General features: G+C 40.0%; 2 protein-coding genes across 2 annotated transcripts in view; one reads left to right on the top strand and one right to left on the bottom strand.

The window, feature by feature from the left end:
- The window catches only part of stxbp1a (syntaxin binding protein 1a), a 682,465-nt gene that overhangs the window by 11,070 nt on the left and 649,330 nt on the right, over positions 1-22,065 (bottom strand). The window lies entirely within an intron of this gene.
- Positions 4,548-21,674, top strand: LOC104967136 (epidermal growth factor receptor substrate 15-like 1). Its single transcript, XM_010796552.1, has 16 exons — positions 4,548-4,559; positions 5,930-6,004; positions 10,127-10,284; positions 10,983-11,142; positions 12,588-12,673; positions 13,722-13,794; positions 13,911-14,072; positions 14,473-14,670; positions 15,311-15,475; positions 15,755-15,863; positions 16,189-16,328; positions 16,597-16,645; positions 18,040-18,125; positions 18,342-18,405; positions 20,458-20,474; positions 20,921-21,674. The coding sequence occupies exons 1-16, from the start codon at positions 4,548-4,550 to the stop codon at positions 21,068-21,070; spliced, it is 1,704 nt and encodes a 567-aa protein (XP_010794854.1). The 3' UTR covers positions 21,071-21,674.

Here is a 22,065-nt window from a genome sequence, read left to right as displayed (position 1 = left end):
CCCACTATTTCCCCTATGGCAGCAAATTTGTGTTTAGGCTCGTTGCTGGAGAAATTTCAAAACATTAATCATAACTATTAGTTAATACCGAACCCGTTAGCTAGCTCAAAACGAAGAAAGAGAATACTTTAAAAAGCGCAGAGAAACATCATTTTGTTTGAGTCTGTAGATGCATGCATGATCATTGAAAAATGTGAGGTTTCTTCTCGAACAAAGAAAGCGCATATGAATCCAGAGGCTCACATTCAAAACTTGTTTTTTTTGGTGGAAAATGTTAGCTTGCACCTTTATACTTCTGAATGTCTAAGCCTACCAAATACTTGTTTCCTTGATAGATGTCTTTTTAGAAATGGCCTCATTGCTTCCAACACCTGATAATGTTTACCATAGGAAAACAGGCAAATACGGAATGTGGCCACAGATGGGTCCCACCATGATACCATCAGACTTCCTGTGAACTTGGTCTGAGGACAGAGCTTCCTGTGGGCATTCTGACCTCCCAGGCCGTGTTTGCTCTGCAGAACAGCACGAACATGTTTTCACTGTNACACACACCAACACACACACAACACACAACACACACACACACACACACACACAACACACACACACACACACACACACAACACACACACACACACCACACACACACACACACACACACACACACACACACAACCACACACACAACCAGAAACTTGTACTTTTGAATTTCTTTTTAGTTGTTTAATGTAGAAATCAACGACACACAAGTACACGTTTTTCTTGAATGAGATCGATCACTTATGTCCTGAATATATGTTCACATGTCCTTTCACACTTAACCCTTGACTTTAAATCTCGTCTCTGTTCTTCTGTTGAACGTAAACTGAATCAACGAGTGTCACCCAACACTATAAACGTGATCTGGACAATTAGAGTTCTCATATACCCGGGTACACTGCCCACCTCCTCGTCCTAGGCGTCCAATGTGAGACTACCTGGTTAGGCCAAGTAGTGTGATCCTCCCGGTACTTTATCTGTTTGTCCCTGTGCACGTTACTTTTGTTTGGTAAATGAAGAGTGTCAACCCACATCTACACCTAAAACCAAAAATTTTTCATACGCTAGATAGTCTCCTAATTAAAGTCCACATTTACCGACAGTCCGACAATGTCAACGGACTGAACGACGACACACGGGGTAGGGTGCACAAGACCTACGGCACACAGTCACCATTACTCAGTGCGTCGGTTGCAACAAACGGGTAGAAGGTATGAGTAACTAACGAACTACCTACCCTGGCGCTGTCGGCTAGAAAAAGAGAGTACAGAACCAATGTCTTACATCGAAAACATTCTAAGGATTTGACGTAAAAAGACTTTCTATTGTCTTTCGCCAGGCAGAATCCAAATGGTAAAAGTATAACGTACAGGGAGTCCTGAAGAAACTCAACGAAGTATAGCTGACACGCACTAGATTTGTTACCCGGTTTCATCCCCTATAACATGATCCTGTAGAAGATGTATCACTGTGAACTCTTTTTACGCACCCGCCTCAGTGTCGGTACATACCACGCAGGGTTCCAATGTCCGGCCTACCTTTCTGCGCAATTTTGACACGACTATGCCTCTGTAATATCCAAACACACACACACACACACACACACACACACACACACACACACACACACACACACACACACACACACACACACCTGCTGTCAGCCTGGCAGTTATTCAGGCTTTGCATATCCTGTCTTCCTTTACAAACAGGATTTTAAGATTAAATGGTTACAGCGAACAAAGCAGCCACATCTTCTCCGAGCTGATATAAACCAATTTGAAGAAACATACATTGCTGCATATGTATTCAGTGTTCTACAATAACTGCCGTACACACAGCAGTGACATGTGACGGCTGAGGTATTTGTAAGGTTACAATAAGGCTGGGCAGGTCGGCAGGTTTGGTTCTGGGTGCTCCCACCGAGTGAAACAGGGCCAGATATCTTCAACCTGACAAAATGGGATTATGTGCCAAACCATGAATGACAAGAGAACATTCAGTACTCCTGGTTTAAGCCCTTTTTTTGCCCATACGGCTGGTAGTTCATTTGATTTGGTGGAATGTGGCAATTCCTGCCAATGCCTTAAGAGAGATAAAATGAACACACCTGACTGATAATTACAGCCCACATACTTATCTGAGTTTTAAACAAGAGATTAAATCTTTGGGTGGTGTAAAGGGATTTTATTTGTGTACATTTTTTCTGTAAGATTGTTCCAGATCAATTGTCTTGACTACACTTGACACTGAGATGTCTGTTCCCGATAAAGACCTTCTGAGTTAAAATCCGGTCTGCTTTTTAAACTAATATTGTCATCAAAGTTAAGTGTTTAACATGATTCTCTTTCTCAGAGTGTATCAAATGTTTTCTTCCCTGTGATCAGTATTTTACATCCATGTGTATTCAACTGCATTTCATTTTAATTTTGATTTGATTTGAATGTACTTTGATAACAGAGCAATGACTATTACTAAAAGCATGCATGATTTAAACAATAACTGGATTATATCACTCGCTCACCACATCTGTTTAACTTCAACATTCTCTTGCCAATCTGTGAACCATAATTAAGCAACAACCTGCAAAATTCCTCCTAGTTTCCCAATTTCTGATATCTGATAAACCTGTTGGCTGTAATCCACTTCACAAATCTTATTTATTGGCCACTTGTTGGTAAGTCATCTGTTTTTAATTGACGACAGAGAAGTGGAGAACAACTCTGGAACTGGAACACAAACCCAACTGAAGGTATAGTTAATGTTTGAGATTCCCTACTGAATTACTTATATTAAAGTTGTACAGATTATGCAGCTTGCAATGTATACAGATGAATCAACTTGCAGAAAGTACTTGACAGTCTCAACACAGCTGCTCCATGTCATGCCTTGCTGGAAATCAAGTGTTTAGAGCCAAGAAGCTGTTGTAGTTAAGTTATGAAATTTATGAGACTGATAAAAGGAAATCCCAATGAAAAACACATGTATTTCATTCTACAAATGAACCCAAGTAAAACAGCTGCCAGTGACATCCGCATTGAATTCCTAATCCAAGGGAATCTAACAGGTTGATGGGAAATGTTTATGTTGTTGGCTTTTTTAACACTAGTCTACATTTGTTCTGTTGTTGTACCTTTCAAAGAAAACTGACCCTGCTGTGACTTGAACGTGGACTACGTCCGTTTTCTATGGTCACTCGGGGAAGGATGGAGTTTGGGTCCTCGGGGTCCTGATGTGGCCGCTACCCCGGACTCTACAGCTCAGAGGTTTTTAGCAGAGAATGGGATATGTTTTTTCATTCCTCGTTCTTTCCTTTTTTTTCCTCCAGGGTCGCGTAAACACCAGCTCCAGACCTGAGTGGGATCAAAGTGCTCATTAAATAAGCCCACAACCCTGAGAAATGGCAGACCAAATAGCAGCCCATAGTGGCGGGCAAAAACTAAATTTGGAACAAGGGCACGCATTCATTTCCCAGGAATGGGGTGTCTTAGGCAATTGCTATTGAGCAACGACAGTGTTTCAAACTGTTGTTTTTTTAAAGCTACAGTAACAAAAGGCAACGTTTTGATGCAGAAAACAGAAGAAGAGTTGTAGATTAATACCTAAAGACAAAACACATTTATCTCTGACGCATGATTTGGGTGTATTAAAAATGAAATAAGTGGATGACTGATATTTCTGAACTTTGATTGACCCCGGTAAAGAAGTTGTATTTGAATAAGTGTAGACAAATCACAAAGATAATGCATAGTATGTTTTGTTTTTTAACATATTAAAGTCACTAAACCAGCTGTATTGCAAAAAGGAAATTACAGGCTTTATTTTAGAATGTGTCAATTAAAAAAAATGCCATTACAAAGTTCAGTGCAGATCATGCATGATCAACAAGTCGGTAAACAGGTGACCAAACCTCCAGTCAGAATAACATACTCTTATATGGAAAGAAAATGGGCATTATATCTCATTTTCATACCACGGAGGTGTCATAGTTTCTGCTCATTTAACGGTTTCCGCCAGCTGGGGTGAAATAGTGGAAAGGTAGTGTTTGTGTGTGTGACAGAAACACACTGGGGCATCTGTTGTAAGCGGGTGAACACAGGAGAGCGATTCATAGCTCAGATCAACGTTGTTTTTCTCTGTCAGAGGTTAGGAGCAGAATCCAACAGCCTTTTCTATTGACTGGCAAGATTGAGAAAAACACCTTTGATGTGGCTTCTGAGTGAAAGCAAAAACACAAAAGCACAATTGCATATCACCGCTAACAGGCTTCTTAAAGGCTCAATCAGAGTAATGTTAACATTTGTGCAAGGGACAATAGGTTTTCCAGTTCTGAATGTAAATCAAAATGGCGTTTTGTAAACAGAGGCAGCGAAACAATCTGGAATCATCTGTTGATTCAGATTTCTATTTGAGTCTTTGTGATTATGGCTGTCCCACCATTGCTCTGTAATTATGGGCCTGCTCTCCTTGGCAGTAAGGTTCACATTACAAGTGTGGTTATCAACATGTGTGCGAGAGTGAGTGAGAATGTGTGAGAGTGAGTGTACGTGACGAGCAGCGCAGGACTTTCAGCGCAGATGAGCGTGCCTGCGGTCGACCTGTTAGCCTTAACGTCCACTGTGGAGGTTTAATCATCAGAAATAATGCATCTGCTGAGACACTGTGATGCATGAGTGTAATACAATACAATATGATACAATGTGAACATATTTTTATAATAACTTTTCTTGCGTCACCGCGGCTCCCTTCAGACCATCAGCAAGGACACATGTGTAAGACAGGGAATAAGGAAACAGACTTTTTAAATTACATTAATATCACTGAGATTCAAGACTCTTTATCATCTAACTGACCTGGGATTGAGTCCGCATTCAATTTAAAGATTGAGTGGTGCACAAAGAGTGCTTCAGTCTATCTTTATTAAATTGCGGGACTCTGTATCTCCGATTTCATGGCAACAATTCATTTTCACTGTTAAGGACAAGGCTGGGGTCAGAGACAATGTTGTTGGCAAGCCTCAGCATGTTATTACTGGTAGATTGATTTACAGATTTTCTCAAAGGGTTGGCCTACAATCTCTGATCAGATTTCCAATTGGTGAAGCAGTTCTGAATTTAAAGCACTGGACAAGCACATGGTGTGGTATTAAAGTACAGTAGAACACTCAAAAGGACCGAAAGCACAACATTTGTGCCACAAAGACTTAAACATCCCATCTGTTTGCTGCTTTAAAGACAGCCTTGGAAAGTGATCTGTATGAGTTGTTCAGATTAAGCTGTCATTCCCACAGGGAGTAAAACACTTCACCTCTCAGGATCTGCCAGTGACACGAGGAAGACATGACATGNGTGTGCCTTGGCAGTCTCAGTTTTCTCATGTCTTGGTTACAGAATGTAGCTTTTGTAAGGGATTCCTAACTGCATTTTTGCTGAAAGATAACAGAAAAGCGGTCCGTCTTTGGCTTTACATTTTGCATCTTGCATGTCCCTCAGGACTTCTTTAGTTCTTCATATCGACGGTGCGTGATCTAAACAATGCCAAAGTAGGGATATTGTACTAGACATACTTCTACATAAGTGCACACTTGAGAAAAATGCGTGGGCGAGAGTCACAGCCATGTATTGGTGCGTCCAAGGGTTACAGCCGGATGGAGACAGCGTTAACAACTGTGCTGATACGGAGACATTATAGGTATCTTATCTCTGCTCCTGGCTCCTTAGGTCAGCTATACTCTCCTTCAGCAACAAGATTTTATAGCAACAGAAAAAAATGGCCATAAACATGAAATGACTGACTGATAGCTGCACTCTGCTGAAGGATGCCCTCTAATTAGTGTGTTTTATGAGCCCAGGATCCACAGTGAAAACATGTTCGTGCTGTTCTGCAGAGCAAACACGGCCTGGGAGGTCAGAATGCCCACAGGAAGCTCTGTCCTCAGACCAAGTTCACAGGAAGTCTGATGGTATCATGGTGGACCCTCTGTGCCCACATCGTATTTGCTGTTTTTCATGGTACATTACAGTGTGAGCAATGAGGCCATTTCTAAAAAGACATCTATCAAAGGAACAAGTATTTGGTAGCTAGAACATTCAGAAGGTATAAAGGTGCACTAACATTTCCACCAAAAAAAACAAGTTTGAATATGAGCTCTGGATTCATAAATGGTTTTCTTTGTCGGAGAAGAAACCTCACATTTTTTCAATGATCTGCATGCATCTACAGAATCACAATGATGTTCTCTGCCTTTTTAAAGTATCTCTCTTTCTTGTTTTGAGCTAGCTAACGGGTCGGTAATTAACTAATAGTTAGATTAATGTTTGAAATATTCTCCAGCAAGACACTAAACACCAATTTGCTCCATAGGGGAAATAAGTGCTTTTGACAAAACAATCCCTCATGCAGCTTGTTATGTGTAAATGTTAAGTATTACAGTTATGGTCATATAATTCTTCAAATAAGACAAACAAATGTATTTTNAACAGCATGTCAGATGTAAAAAGAGTTGTTGTGAATGGCCACACTTAAAGGCCACCTGATAATCATAGTGTTGCACTCAGGTATTCACTTGAAAAATGCTGCATTTTTCAAGTGAATACCTGAGTGCAACACTATGATTATCAGGTGGCCTTTAAGTGTGGCCATTCACAACAACTCTTTTTACATCTGACATGCTGTTCAAAGTAGTTCTCTTCTAGCAACCTTAACAACTCAAAGACATCTGATGTGCTACAAGGGACACTTCTAAATCCACTTGTATTTAAAAAAGTGTTTGGTTTTATTTCAAATCTTTACAGATTTTCTCAAAGGGTTGGCCTACAATCTCTGATCAGATTTTCAATTGGTGAAGCAGTTCTGAATTTAAAGCACTGGACAAGCACATGGTGTGGTATTATATATATGTATATATATATATATATACGTTGTTTGTACGTCTCCTAAATGATCTGACCTTGACTATACCTACAGGGCTATATTAGGTATGTCACAAATTCTAGACGGTCAAATCTCCAACTGAATTACTTTCTGTACAAGTATCGCTCTGCTATGATCGATCTTTTTTTAACATGGGGAAACCATGTTAAAAAAAATATCGATCAAAATATCGATCAATATCGATCAAAATCAACCATACTGTTGTTGCTTTTTTTTTGTGATTGCAGCCAAAAAACTAGGATTAGGTAAAATGTTGTTTTCCTGTGTCAAACAGGAGGGAAAAATGTTGGCTTATAGATTTTGGGTAAAACCACATTTTAACTGTGGAATTTGGATTCTCCAGAGAAGTCATCAGTCAAACGGAGGACAGGACTGAGTTGTAGTTTCTTTAAGCTCAAGAGACAGTGCCAACAGTCCCACTTTTTAAGTGTAGATAGAGATATTCCCTGATGAAGCTCAGACAGGCCTAACCCCGAATGATGAATTAGGCTATTCACCTCTCCCAAATCCACACAGACCTCTGTGTGTTTTGTCACATGAAAACACAAGGTTGCCTCTTGTACCCCAGGCCCGAGTATGTAAAAACAGAGGAAATAGCTGAGAAAAAAGGTGTCATTTTTCTTCATCTGAAAGAGTGCATGTGTGTGTGTTGGTGTCGGTGAGTGAGAGAAAATAGTGAGAGAGCGCCTGCATGCGTGAGAAGCACATGCAGGGAAAGTGAGAGCGCGAATTGAGAAAGAGAAACCGGCCTCTAATTCGCTGATCTCAGCTGATTACATTTTCCCGTCCAGACGGTAGACATTCCTCCAACCTGTGGCCGCAACCATCGGGCCCCTCGGTTTAAACTCTGCAGCAGAGTCCCATTAGAGTTAAACAACCCTGACTCTATGCAGGCCGCAGAAACAGGTGGGCGTGAGGGGTGAGACTGGTCACTGAAACCCTGTTGGAGGTCAGCAGACAGAAAATCTTCACCGACATCTTGCCAAGACAGGATTCAGACTTCAGGGATTTTCTTTTTTTTCTTTCACCTGATTTTTCTCACAGACATCAAAAGGAGAGAAAAATATCCCTTGTGGTTTCTGTTTGTTTAGATGTTTGAGAAAGCACAACATTTGTGCCACAAAGACTTAAACATCCCATCTGTTTGCTGCTTTAAAGACAGCCTTGGAAAGTGATCTGTATGAGTTGTTCAGATTAAGCTGTCATTCCCACAGGGAGTAAAACACTTCACCTCTCAGGATCTGCCAGTGACACGAGAAGACATGACATGGCAGAAATCAATCAATCTTAGCACATACATGTTACCTGTTGTTTTGCTGAATGCTCAGACTCAAGTGTCTCCTCTCTCCAGGTCTGTGTGTCATTGTACACCTGTTGTGGGAGAAACATTCAGATTGAGTCAATGGAAATGTACCAATACAGGGGCAATGGTTGGAATTGGGCTCTTCCATTCAGATCAAACAGAAGTTATTGAGGAGAAATCTGTTTGGTGGAGCTGCTGAAGGCTCCTTCAGAACTGCTTNGTGTGCCTTGGCAGTCTCAGATTACAAAGCCTGTAATTAATTAGATTAATTTTTTTAATCGAGTCCCGGCCCTAATTTAAACTAATCAAATATTGTTCTGTGCAATTATTTACTGAATATTTAAGATCTACTCTTCTATTACATCCAAACACAATTAATTATTATCAAATAAAAAACATGTTTGAACTATTTACAATAATTGATTACAAATTATGTATTTACACTACATGATTTGTGAATAACATGATGTGATATAATGTTCACATATAAGTCTACTGAAAGTTGAGAAATGTTAATGTAGAGTTAGTTCTTAGCCCTCATTTCTCCATCATAAAATACTTAAATATAGTAGAAAAGCTGCATCACTGATTTTATAGCTGTTTCTGTACATCTTGAGTGAGGTAGTAACACTCCTAGGGTGTTGTGTTTGAGTAGTTTGGGTAGTGTCACTCAGCTGTTTCACTGATTTTAATGCGTGACTCATCTGTTGCTCTAAATGCAATGCAATGTCATGTATGTCCGGGTTATCTTGGATACATAATATTATAACTTACATTTTTCAATGTTGCTAGTTATATTCAAGTAGTATAAAGTGAAAAACACAAAACAAATCATTCAAATGTTCTTGGAAACTTCAATATATTTAGTTTTATATTTATCATTTCATTGCTCCTCCCTAATAAGGGCAGAGCCTTGGAACCAGCATTGCATGTGTTGATTGTTTTCTGTTGCTCATGGCTGTACTTGTTTCTCCACATTGCTTTGAGCATTGTGCCCTGGCCAGTGTGTTCCTCTCTAACTTGTTATAGCTGCAGGGATATTTCACCCATGACCTTTGAACAGGTTTCCTTCAAAGGGAATAGAAACAAGAGTCTGTTCTAACTTGTACCATGCTCACCTGTCGTAGCTTTAATGTCCTCTTTTTTTCCTGTCGTGGACATTTTCATTTTTGTTCCCTTTTCCTTGTTGGCTTAATTGCTTCAGATTTTCTTTTTCTTTTATCTTACCCAAGGCATGAAGTCACAGTGCTTATTCCCATTTCTATTCACTATGTTATTTTATGTCATGTGCGGAGTGTATATATATATATATATCATTATCAGTTTTTATTAAACAATGACCATTAAAACTAAAATATATAAAGAAAAACAATTAATGATTTTATGCCAGATTTAGCTATTAGCTAATTTTCATCTGCAGTCACTGGACAGGCACATACATAACAAGTAGCACACACTTAAAACATTACATAGTCTCTATCACACTAGCAATTATAAACACATATCTGAGCACCAATCAATATTTAAATACCAACAAGTGTACAACTATTAAATTACAATTAATTTAAATAATAAAATAAATATGCTCACTTATTTACAGTAGCTTGAACCTTTTTTTTATATTTCTGATGGGTTAGTGATATATCCACCTGCTATTTGTGGTGAAGGGTTGATAAAGACACCAGTATGTTTTCATCAGGGGAGGCATTTTAGCAATGTTTTGCTTTTAACCAGTGTAATATATAATACTACATTTTATTCAGTCCACCAAAAAACCGATTGTGTTTTAGCAGATGTTGTGTCCCTCATCTAAAATCATATAAATGTTTCCTGTCTTTTTTATTCCAGCCAGAGGTAAACTGGGTGGTACCGTTGGCTGACAGGGGGCGATATGATGAGATCTTCAAGACAATTGACGGCGACAATGACGGCCTCATTAATGGAACTGAAGTCATAGAGATCTTCATGCAGTCCAGTCTCACCCAGACCATGCTGGCACAGATATGGTGAGACCACAGAATGGTTTAGATTTTGTTGTTCCCCTTTGAGATCACATTACAGCAGTAGTTGACATTGCTATTTTTAGCTAGATACTTTTCATTTAAAATAACACATTTTAAGAATGCAAATCCAATTAAAACAAAAGAATGGTGTTTCAGGAAATTATAAATGTTTTGTCTACTCCCATATTTCCACAAACTTAAATGACTCACAAACATTTCTTAAATACTATCCTTTTGAGATGGGAGGACTGGCTTAAGCTGTCTCTTTTAAATAGATTTTTTTAGCAGCTATGTTTAGTATTCTAAAAATAATTTAGTATTTAGTCTCAATATTGGTCAATGCTCAAAATAGAAGCTCAAAAGAAGAGCATCCCAATAAATATTTGATCACTAATTATGTATAAGAAATATTAGCAACAATTATAAACAGTACTATTTGAAGAAGTTTTATTCATTTGTTTCAAGACACACTGTATCAAACACCTGCTTTAATCCTCTATCGTATAGCACCATCTGGTGGACAATTTAAAACTACATTTAAAAAAAAAAAAAAAGAGCTCTTTACCAACACAGTAAAACTGGCCATTGGAGAATGTTGACCTTTTTTAAGGGGGAATTGATAATACAAATTACAGGGTCTAATCTATCACGAAGAATACAGTGTCATGTGTTTTGAGTGAAGCCTCGCCTCCTCCCTGCAGGGGACTCGCTGACACCAAACAGACGGGGAAGCTGAACCGGGAGCAGTTCTCTCTGGCCATGTACCTGATCCAGCAGAAGGTCACTAAAGGCATTGACCCCCCCTCCACCCTAACCACAGACATGATCCCCCCATCGGAAAGGACTGCAGCTTCAGCTTCAGTGAGTCCTGATTAAACCCACTGCAACCCCTGCTTCATATTTCAAATTCCCTATTTTAAATCCTTCTGTCTTTCAAGGCTATGTATTTTACTTCTTGCATCTTTACCTCAGTAATCTGATTTCCTGCTACCATCTGCATTTTAAATGCTGAGGTTTTTCTCTTGGCTTTTCAGGCTTGCCTTGCAAAACAGTTGTTTATGCTTTTGCTCTCTGCTCTCTCTTCTACCCTACCCAGAGCTTTGCAGGGCTAATGTCAGCTGGGAGGCCTGACCTTGCTGCACTAGCTAATGTGCGCAGAGTGAGTACTTCCGCTTTGTTTCACAAGGTGGCGCTTTGGTTCTATCATATCTTCTGTATCAGTCTGAAACACTCTCGCAAACAGGAACATATTCCATGTATTATGTATTTGTTTACCCACTTGTTTTTCAAGAAAGGGTAAAACATCTTATAAGCTCTTGTTTACTCTTGGCTACTTTCTTGTCATTCCTGTGAATGTCCTCTTAATGTGTATATTCTACATTCAACAACAACTCTGCTAAATGCAAACACTGCCACCTGCTGCACATTCATCCATGGTCTGTTATAGCAACCAGTGTCAACTAAGGTCCAACTGAAGTATAGTTATTTATTAATGTATCTAGTCAAAAGAATATAGATCATCATGCTATGGCCAACCAATGATTAGATAGGCTTTTAATAAAAAAAACATCTCAAGATATTCTCTTCTATTTGGTGCCAGAATATATTTTTCTCAAAGTTATACTCACACGTTTGTTTTGAACAAATTAAGATAGTTAATGGAGTAAAATCAATTAGGCAGGGGTCTTTAAAGACTTTTTTTTTTACTTTAAGAGAAGTACTATCTTTACATAAAATAAATATATATTTTACACAATTACATTTCACAGGTACTTTTTAAAGGTGGAATATGAAACTTAAAAAATACTTATATAGGGAGCAAAATGTATAAGTGTTGGAAATGTTAGTTAGACCAATGATTGTCAAAGAAATGGATTTTGGGATCCTGATTTGTCAAAGTTTATATTTGGAACCGTTTTGAAGCCAGATTTCACCTTTGTGTTACATATTTCCTCTTGTCTGTTGCATTCCTCCTCATTCATGTGTTGTCTGGAACCCTTGACCCCTAAGTAGCTGTGCAAGGTGTTTGTATTTCCTTCCTGTGTCTTTTGTTTTGTTAGACGCATCAGCAGGGAGATCCTCTCTTCCCCCCTCTTTACCATCCATGTCCTCTCTGCTCTCATTCTTCCTCTTCCCCTATTTGAACCTCTTATCCTTTTTTTTCCCCACATACATTTTTTGCCCTACCTGCCGTTGTTGTCTTTGTTCTCACCTTCTCTTAACCTCATTTCATTCATTGTACTTTTTTTACTACATTTTCCTTTTCCCTCCCCTCTCTCACTCGTTCTGTCTGTGTCCCTCCTCAGGATAGCAACAGCTCCACAGGGTCAGTCGATCTGACAGGCATCAAAGAGCTGGATGACCTCAGCCAGGAAATAGCTCAGCTGCAGAGGTGAGCCCCTGAGTAGCAGGAGGATAGCTGTGATTCTCATCCTCTTGTAACAGAAGGGTCTGTTATAGCTGGGTGATGTTCGGGTTCAAACTCTTTAAATCTATTAAGTATTTTGTTTATCAAATAATGTGAACCTTCATTTAACCAGGGGATATTATTAAGACTGTTTTTAGTCCAAGCGAGAATTAAAAACTAATCTAACCATAGAGCCTTTCTTTGGGGCAACAGAGCATCGAAGCCTTCATAAAGTAGAGGACTCAAATCATTTATTTATACCCAGATACTTAACAATTTCTGTATCTACAACACTAGAATCGTCAGTATTTTTAAACATTATGACATGCTTACACATATAATAGCACTCGTATAAGAGTCTACATATTGCCGAAAGGTTCATAGATCAGGTGCACCATAGAGAGAATCCTGACTGGCTGCATCACGGCTGGTATTCAAGATTCAAGACTTTTCTTGTCATTTGTACATAGCTACAGTGTAGTTATGACAATTACAATCTTAGCTCACAGGCTCCTCCAACAGTGTACCACAATCAAACTGAAACATGGTGCCAGTAAATACAAATAAAATAGAATATAATATGGCAGTTTTTTGTCTTGTAATTGCATTGTTGAGGAACCTATGACCCAAGTGTTTCATTCATTACATACTACATCGAATGTGTGTGTGTATGAAATGACATTAAACCTTTGAATCTTGAATGAATTATGCTAAAATAGTTTAAACAGATATCGCAGACAATGCTGTTTTTCATTACAAATCCCTCAACAACAAGTTACTACACCAGAATAATTAATATAGTGCCAAGTAGAGTGACCATAAAGTGGAGTGTAACTGTCATGCATTTGACTAATGGTGTTATGTTGGAAACCCCATCAGTCATGCATGTGTAAAAATTTTTTTTTTAATTGTCACACTTCCAAATTAACACAGTTCATTTGAAGCATCGTGTTCCGCCACAATAGGCTTTGATGGGAAGTTATAACACTGTTTTACTTAATTGTCTTCCTTTTTCAATGTCATTCCCATAAAGAGAGAAATTCATCCTGGAGCAAGAGATCAGGGAGAATGAGGAAGCCATCAGACAGCAAAATAGTGACGTTCAGGTAAGGCTGAGCCTATTTGTAAATGGTCTGTTAAAGTTTTTAAATGTCAGTTGATAATCAGTCTCTGTATCATGCAAACACCTGAGCGTATGTTTCTGTGTTGGTCGGACGGTCAGGACATGCAGAGTGGACTGGACAGGGAGAGCAGCAGCCTGCAGGAACTGGATTCTCAGAAGCAGGATGCGCAGGAGCGTCTAGGGGAGATGGACCAGCAGCGCTCCAAACTGGAGGGGATGCTCAACGACGTCAAGCAGAAGTGCCAGGACGAGACCCAGATGGTTGGACACTTATTCATGCAACATTCATATATCTAATGCTGTAATACTATTGCATTTTGGTACTGTGCTTCTGGTGACATAATACACATGCATTTATCACCTGATAAAAGTGGATATTGTTTTAGTATTTTTGGATGACAGAGATCAATCAGGTGTCTAACAGTGTTGTCAGTTTGGGTCAAAGTTTGCTTAAAGAAAAATGCTGCAACTAATCAAAGACATCAAAAGTTTTGAAATAGTACGAAATAACAGCATATTCGGAGGTTAGGCGCCACAACTTTTATTTTAAAACCAACTTTAAAATATTGCTGCTTTGATCTGTTCTGATATACAGCTATTTCACACTCTGCATGAGGCTACAAATAAAACAGTCTTTTTTTATTCTGCTTTCGTCCTCCAGATCTCGTCCCTGCAGAGCCAGATCCGCTCCCAGGAGAGCGACCACCGGAGCCAGGAGGACGAGATGAGCCGCACCAAGATGGACCTGAGCCGGCTGCAGGATGAGGAGGCCATGCTGGAGCAGAGCCTGCTCTCTGGCCGTGTTCAACTAGACAGCATCACTAAATCGCTCAAGACAACTCAGGAAGAGATCAACCAGGTCAGTACCGATGGAGCTACTACAGCTCACAGAGGCCAGTTGTTGCCAGAAAGCTCTGTGATCAAGTCGGTATTTAAATTATAAATATAGTTTGAGTTGAAAAAACAAACTAAGCTCTGGTTATCCCCCCTGGGTAGAGATGTTTGTCTGTCTACGCATCTGTGAAATGTAGACTTGTGTTTTGAGTCGCTTGTGATGGTTATATCAAATACAAAATCTCACGTTTGTATTAGCTTTACTGCTACCTTCTAGAACATTGTGCTAGTGTGTAAGTCATACACTGAGGCACACATAGTTGAAGTGAAACTGTTGGGTTGGCATTTTGTTTTGATCTTGGTAACCACTAACCCCCACGCACATAATTTGCTAAAAATCGGGTGCATTCCTCGATCTGCGGAAACCGTGACTCTAGAGGAGCGTGTTCGTTTTTTACTATAAGCGAAGATAGAAATCCATGATGGACGGGGCTTCTGCATAAATTCTCCTTTTGCATTGAAAATACTTTGAAAGAAGGGTCTTTTAAATCAAAGAAGCCCATCTATTTCTACCAGCAGCCCTTAAACCCATTGAAAAGAGATTGTAATGGGAAAAAAAAATTATGTTTTATGAAATCAGAAATGGATCTTTTATTTGTTTTCAGGCTCGCAGTAAGCTGTCGCTGATCCAGGACAACCAGAATGAGGTGACTAAGACCATTGAGCAGTACAACAGTGCTCTGAGCGACATCAACGGAGGAAACTTTAACAACCTGCCGGACTTAAGTGAAGGCTTCGCTGAGAAGGAGAATGGAGGTTTCAGAAGTGCGGTGAGTCTTACTTTTAAGAACAATAATTCATAGAATTATAATTCAGCCTAGAACTCGGATACTTCATTTGCCTTTCCTTCTAATGAGGTGCACTTTTCATATCACCAAATCGTACTGGCCTGATTCATGGGTACTTCGATGCCAGAGGACGCAAATACGCTGAAACCTTTTTTGTTAACCAGTTTTGTATTCCAGAAGTGTTTAGCTGCTTTATGTCCTTGCTTTGTGCCATACATTACCATTCTGCTGTAACGTTCTTTTTTTAAATACATTTATCAGGAGGGCTCTTTAAAGTCAAGGATAGCCATGTTCAACAACAGCACTGCTAAGGAGCCTCCAGCAGACCCCTTCAAAACAGAGGACCCCTTCAAGTCCGACCCCTTCCAAGGTCTGAATACCTTCTTGTTTCTCTTACGTTTTCACTCCTGTTTTTCTGTTAGGGTAAAGGCTATTCCCTACTCTGCCAGCTGTTCACCTGAATGTATGTGTCCCTTGTTAAATAAGCATTTCCACATCATCTACATACATTATACATGCCAAATGATGGAGTTTGAATGAAATGGAAACATTGGTTGTATATTGTTCCCGTCTGCTTTAATTCATGCTGTGGAAAACTTTCAAAGAAAGCTCTGATTATTTATTCTTTAGAGGGTGAAGATGACTGAAGTCCAAAGCCAGTGGCTATGTTCTCACCGCCTTGTCTTTTCTTCTAGATCCATTTGGAGCAGATCCTTTCAAAGAAAGCGACCCCTTCAAAGGCACCTCATCTGAAGATTTTTTCAAGAGAACAGAAAAGTCAAACTTGTTTGGATCCTCGGACTCCTTCAGTAGAAAACCCACCCCGCCAGCCAAGGTATCAAACACCTCTTTAAAAACACTGTCATGATGTTGATTGAAGCTTCTGATCATGGGTCTTCTGTATGCACTGTAAACAACTTTAATATTACAATTCCTTTTCTATTTTTAATTTGACTTCACTGTTGTAGATAACTGGAAATGCAAACCAGCACTACAGAGGGTTATTTTTGGTGGTTATGATTATATGGCCATTTTGTGTGTATTGTATTCGAGAACTTTGGAAAACTTACTTTACCTTTTTGCTTTTTGTTGTTTTTTCTCAGCCAAGCGCCCTCAGCAGTGACTCCTTTACATCAAACAGCCCAAAACCAGGTATGTTGGTCTAAGACATCAGAGAGAGACTTTACTCTGGGGCTTCTCAGTTGTAAATGTAAAGGGTAACCTGAGGTAGCAGCGTGTTTGTGCCAGGACATGTTGTTGTTTCTGGACTTCTTGGCTTTATGTCACCACAACGTTTCTCAGTTTAGATTTAATTGTTCTTCCAGTTTTAAATATTGTAGTCAAACTTTGCGTACAGAATCAAACAAGTTGACAAAGATTCAATGCTTTATTTCCTGTTCTCAGTCATTTTAAAGATGTACAGTAGGTTGTATATTTTCCTCTATTTTATTGTAATTACTGCAGTCAGGAAGGTGATGGCCCTGCAGTAGAGCATACAGTACGTTGGCTTTTTGTCTCTCTGTCAAATAAAGCACAATCATCTCTGTACTATACACATGCAGACTTTCCGTCCAGAATGAGTCTATTAACCGCCATGTGAATGTGAAAGAGGGTTCTTGTTGTGAAACGGGTCTCAAAGAGTCATTCTTTGCCATTCTGGTTGACGTGTTAGATTTAGATTTTATTTTTGAGGGCATGAGGGGGCAAACAATTTTGTATTCACTGTGGCTTCAATTTTTCCTGTGGTTTTGGGCTATTTTTAGCAAAGTACCTACGCATTTAACTACTGGCCAACTAAAAATACTCCCCCCTACCCTGGAAAAACAGGAGGCCTGCAGGAGCCAAACATAACAGAAACGTTGTGAGGACTGGAGGTCCTGCTCTACAAGAATACACTGCCACTCCTTTAACCAGTTCTCTACTGCCTCTGCCCTGTCTTTATATCTGCTGCTATTCAGCTGCTCTGCCTCATTCGCTACGGAAGTTGTTTTAAGTTAGTGGCTGCCTCTGGTCGATGCTCTGCCGTGATACACACCTTCAGAGGAACACAGAGGCAACTGTAGGTCTGACGTGAGTTACTGTGCGTAAAAGAAAACACTGCGTTCTTCCGATGAATGGGGTCTCTTGTGGTCGCATACTCACAACAAACATATTCTGTTACAATGTTTTGTTTTTTCACTGTAACCATCTGCAGTTGGCTTCTTTTTTTTTCATTAAGTGGCATACCACTGAGCCTCCAAACAACCCGGCACAGTTCTGGTTAACAGTACGCCAACTGACGCCTTTAATTAGTTGATCACATACATACGTCAGGTTAAACAAAAACCTCTGCTTTCCAGGTTTTTTTTACGAAATGTCATGGAAAATTAAACCGTAATGCCACATTCCACGCTCTGAAAATAGCACGCAAGCCTTTTCAGAATAAACACAATGCATAGATGGTTTTTATAAGCGTGGTTTGAGGCTGAGCTTTATTATAGCTTCTGGCTTTTTCCATAAACGTATTGAAAGGTTCAAAAATGCATTACAATGTCTTTTTCTCTCAGATGTTTTTGGGACTGCAGACCCCTTTGGAGGCAACTCTTTTGGAAGCAAGGGGAGTGGATTTGCCGACTTTAGTCAAATGTCAAAGGTAAGCTCTGGAAAGTCTTGGAGTTATGAATCAGTTGAAAAAATTCAATTTCCCGCTGTGTTTGTAATTTTACTCCAATCTGCCATTTATCACCTTTAACGCCTCTCTGGTGTAATGCCAGTTGCTTTAGAGTTACTGACATTTCTGTTGGAGTCATCAGTTTGTGTGATAGTTAAAGACATTTCTTTTGGTTTCTTTTCCCCTGTGTGTGAACAGAAGTCGGACAACCCTGTCCTCCCATCAAAGAAAAATGTGCCTAACCGGCCTGCACCTCCCTATGGTAAGCCCCTATTTTGTGTGTGTGTGCACTTGAGCATGACTGTGCTTGCAGCCTCGTTGACATTAAAAGGTTGACTGACATTCATAGTTAGCATGCAATGTTGGTTTAAACCAGGTGACAGCAATACAGTTTATGTTGCCATTGTTTTTTGGCATCCCTTTTTGTAGTGCTCATTATGATTGACTTGTCCTACTAAAAAGAAATGTTTGTGCCCCTGATGGTATGCGGAAAAAAACAACTTCCCTGTTGAACTGTGAGGGTGCAGAGAAAGCAGTTTCTTCTTTTGAAGTTGTAAACAGGAAAGCTGTTGCAGAGGTATGGCAGCACTGTGGTTTTACACACTGATGTGCCCTTGTTAGCGTTATTAAGACGCCAACAGATAAAACAGTCTTCAGTTAAAGTTATAAATAGTGTGATGAGATTGAGAGCTACTTTTCTATGGCCCTATGAATGCATTTAGCCTCATGTTTTATCTTGCTGTTTCACTAGTATGAATAGTCACACGTTGCCCACAGACCATGCCCAGCCCATGCCCTTCCGCTGTGACCTTGCACTTATTCCTTTAGCAGAAGCCACAGCGTGAGAAAGTTGATGTTCCGCTTTGCTTTACCACACGCGGAGTGGTAGAGATGAGAAGCCATGGTTAGCCAGGGAGCTAGCCCTGAGATGTGCCTCATATGTTATGGGGAAGTGAAAAGCCCATGTTTAGTTTGCTTATTTAAAGCTAGCACTTCTACTGTTGTTCTTAATTAGACAGTGGGGCTTTTATTAACTTAAAGCCATTCAATCCCTTCATGCAGCTCTTGGTTAACAATATGTGGGAGATGAATATTTAAAGCCTCATTACAAAGCTGTCATTATAGGAAATGTATTCAAAGCTTACATTGTACATGGGTGTGTCCGTCTTTAACCATTATGTGTTCCAGAAAAGCCACACCGCTGGTTAAGCATCAATGCATCAGTGAGCTTTATTCAAAAATGTGGTTAACACATTTTTTGAACCAATATCTCACTGGGTGACTACTATGCATACCATGAGCTAAAGGTTGGCTTCCTGTGAACATTTAGTATCAGAATGTTACACATTAAAGCGTGAGCTTATTCTCAAGGGGCTACCTGTTGTTGGCTTATAAAGTAACTAAAGGGTGTGGTTTTACACTAGCTTTCATATTTATCTTTTTGAATGTCTTCCTTCTCCAGGAGGTTTGCTCAGTTTGACAGCGTCAGAGCCACTCCAGTAAAAACCCTTTTTGTTACAACACACTCGAGTAAAGAATCCAAAGACTGTCCTGTGGGTTTTGCAGAATTTGGCTCTGTGAGTGTAATCTAATTACAGTTCTCCGAGGGGTCAAACATCTTTGTCTGCATGAGCTGCTCATGATCTCACTCTTCAGATGCTGTTTGCTGAAGGCTCAGAGGTGTCAGCTCTCTGTCACTGGGCCTTATTCTGTTAACTTTCTCACACACAGTCACACAAGCGAGCAGTCGCAGGACCTCCGTGCTTACTTGACTAACAACTGACAGATCATATAAAAGCTTTTTAAGGGCTTGGTGTAGAAGGAAATGTAATGTTTGCATGACTGACTTGGACAGTGCTTGTACTTGTGTATATCAAGTGGATTGTAGCGTCCGTCCGCCTGGTTATGGGGGCTTTTGTATGCTTGCTGACGTCTCTGGCTTCAGCCTCGGGCAGGAAGTCAGGATTGATTCACTTTTAGTCAGCGAGTCAGTGAACTTGCCTGGTCAGGTAGCACGTTTAAAGTCTTGAAGTACAAGTTAAAGGCGTATTCGCTGTCAAATCATGATATGCCTGGAAGCAGAGCACAACAGAGTAAATCTGCGTCTTTGTCCACCCGCTTCCGCTTCTTTGCCATCCTGTATACCCTGAGCGTGCTCTCAGTGTGGCGAAGATGCATGGCAGGCTTTGTGTTGGGTTTGTATCATTTGACATGACATGAATTAAATGTATCCCTCCTGCCAGCATGAGAGTTGTAAAAGGGATTTGTGTTTTTTATATTTAGCTCTGTATTGTAATTTTTGTTTTCCTGCCAGGATCTGAATGTGTCAAGGTAAGACTGTACAAGGGCGTGGTGGTCAATCCTTTGCATGTGAAAAACCTGTGCGCACGGCAAAATCTGAATATGTTGATGTATGTGCACGCTGTTAGTAAAGGCCCCAAGGCACTGAATGTGTATGGGAAATATGTAAACACTAATTTATGGCGCTAGTTTGTCAGTGTGTATTCTGTAGGAAGCTTTCAGTGTTGCTTTCTGCGTTTTCTCTGTAGTGAAATAGTACATTTTTTTGCAGATGCTTTTCTCTTCCTGCTATATTTCAAATCCTTTGAGTTGTGTGAAAAAGCTTGTTGATGTTCTGCCTAATTAGCAACACTTGATGTCAAATTTGCATCCAGCCTTCATTGTTACATCTTGCCCAGTGACTTAGCCCTGTTTTATGTTGATATTTCCGTCAGCCTGTTTTTTTTCCATAACTAATGTTTGTGTCTCCGCTCTAGTTTGGAAATGAGAGCCAGCAGCTGGAGTGGGTGAAGCGGGAGAGCGAGCGTGAGGAGCGGGAGGAGCAGGAGAGGCTGCGGCGGCTGCGGCTGCAGGAGCAGCAGGACCTGGAGCTGGCCCTCGCTCTGAGCCGGGCCGACATGCCCTGACCGGCCGTCCTCCACCACGTCTCTCTGTCCTCTCTCCCGCCTTACAGTCCTCTGACCGCATGACAACAGCACCAACACTGGCCCCACATGACTCGCAGCCCCTGTTACCAATTTGTGTTGGAGACGAGTGTTTTTGCAGCCATGACTGGACTCTTGTCTACCGACTCCACATTTAGTGACCAGTTATGGTTCATTGCTCCCAAACTACAAGGCAACTATAATCAAGGACATTAAGGGAGCCACTTGATTTAAGCCCGACTTCAACCTGCAAGAACATAGCGATTTTACCCAGCCCCGAACAAGCATGATGGCCACTGTATCTAACTCCATATCGTGCTACGGCCTTATCCAAAATTCTTTCTGTTAAAAAATATAACCTTTTTAAAGGAGTATTTTACTGTTTAATTTATAAACAGAAGCATTGAATCTGGTGTATGAAGTCCTTTTTTAAAATGCACTGTACAAACTGTTTTATATATCCTTTAATTACTTTAAAAGAAAATGCAAATCAAACCAGATATGCCAACTAATCTGTTGGTCTATGATTGAGTTTGTCCAATTTAAAAAGAAAAAAAAAAAATGTTTAAAGAAACTCCTTCATGTGCTGTAAATATTGTTAGCTGATGGTTTCATATGCAAGCCGTGAAACAGTCCATCTTTAGAAACCATTCCTGTCTTAAAGGACTGGAGCTTAGTGATCAGATCATTAATGGCATGCTTTAGGTTTTTATTTCAAATGTTACGAGTGTGTCCTTAAACTTATAGGGTTATAAACATTTTGAATATTTAAACGGTCAACGGGGATGAAACAAAATATGATGTTAGAGAATGAAAGCCTTGGTTCAATATGATTTAACCCCATATCATCGGTTGCCTCTTGCATTCACAATTATTAAGACGCTTATGATAATCCTCGAGGTCTTCCTTCCCTATGAACACAGTTCAGTCCCTGTGCAGCTATGCACCCTCCCTCTAATGTTGACAGCTTGTGCTTG

This window comes from Notothenia coriiceps, unplaced genomic scaffold (assembly GCF_000735185.1).
Source record: "Notothenia coriiceps isolate Sejong01 unplaced genomic scaffold, NC01 NC01_scaffold00037250, whole genome shotgun sequence".
In the NCBI taxonomy this organism is placed as follows: domain Eukaryota; kingdom Metazoa; phylum Chordata; class Actinopteri; order Perciformes; family Nototheniidae; genus Notothenia; species Notothenia coriiceps.
The sequence above is the reverse complement of the archived record's forward strand: the minus strand, read 5'-3'. Positions and strand labels throughout refer to the sequence as shown.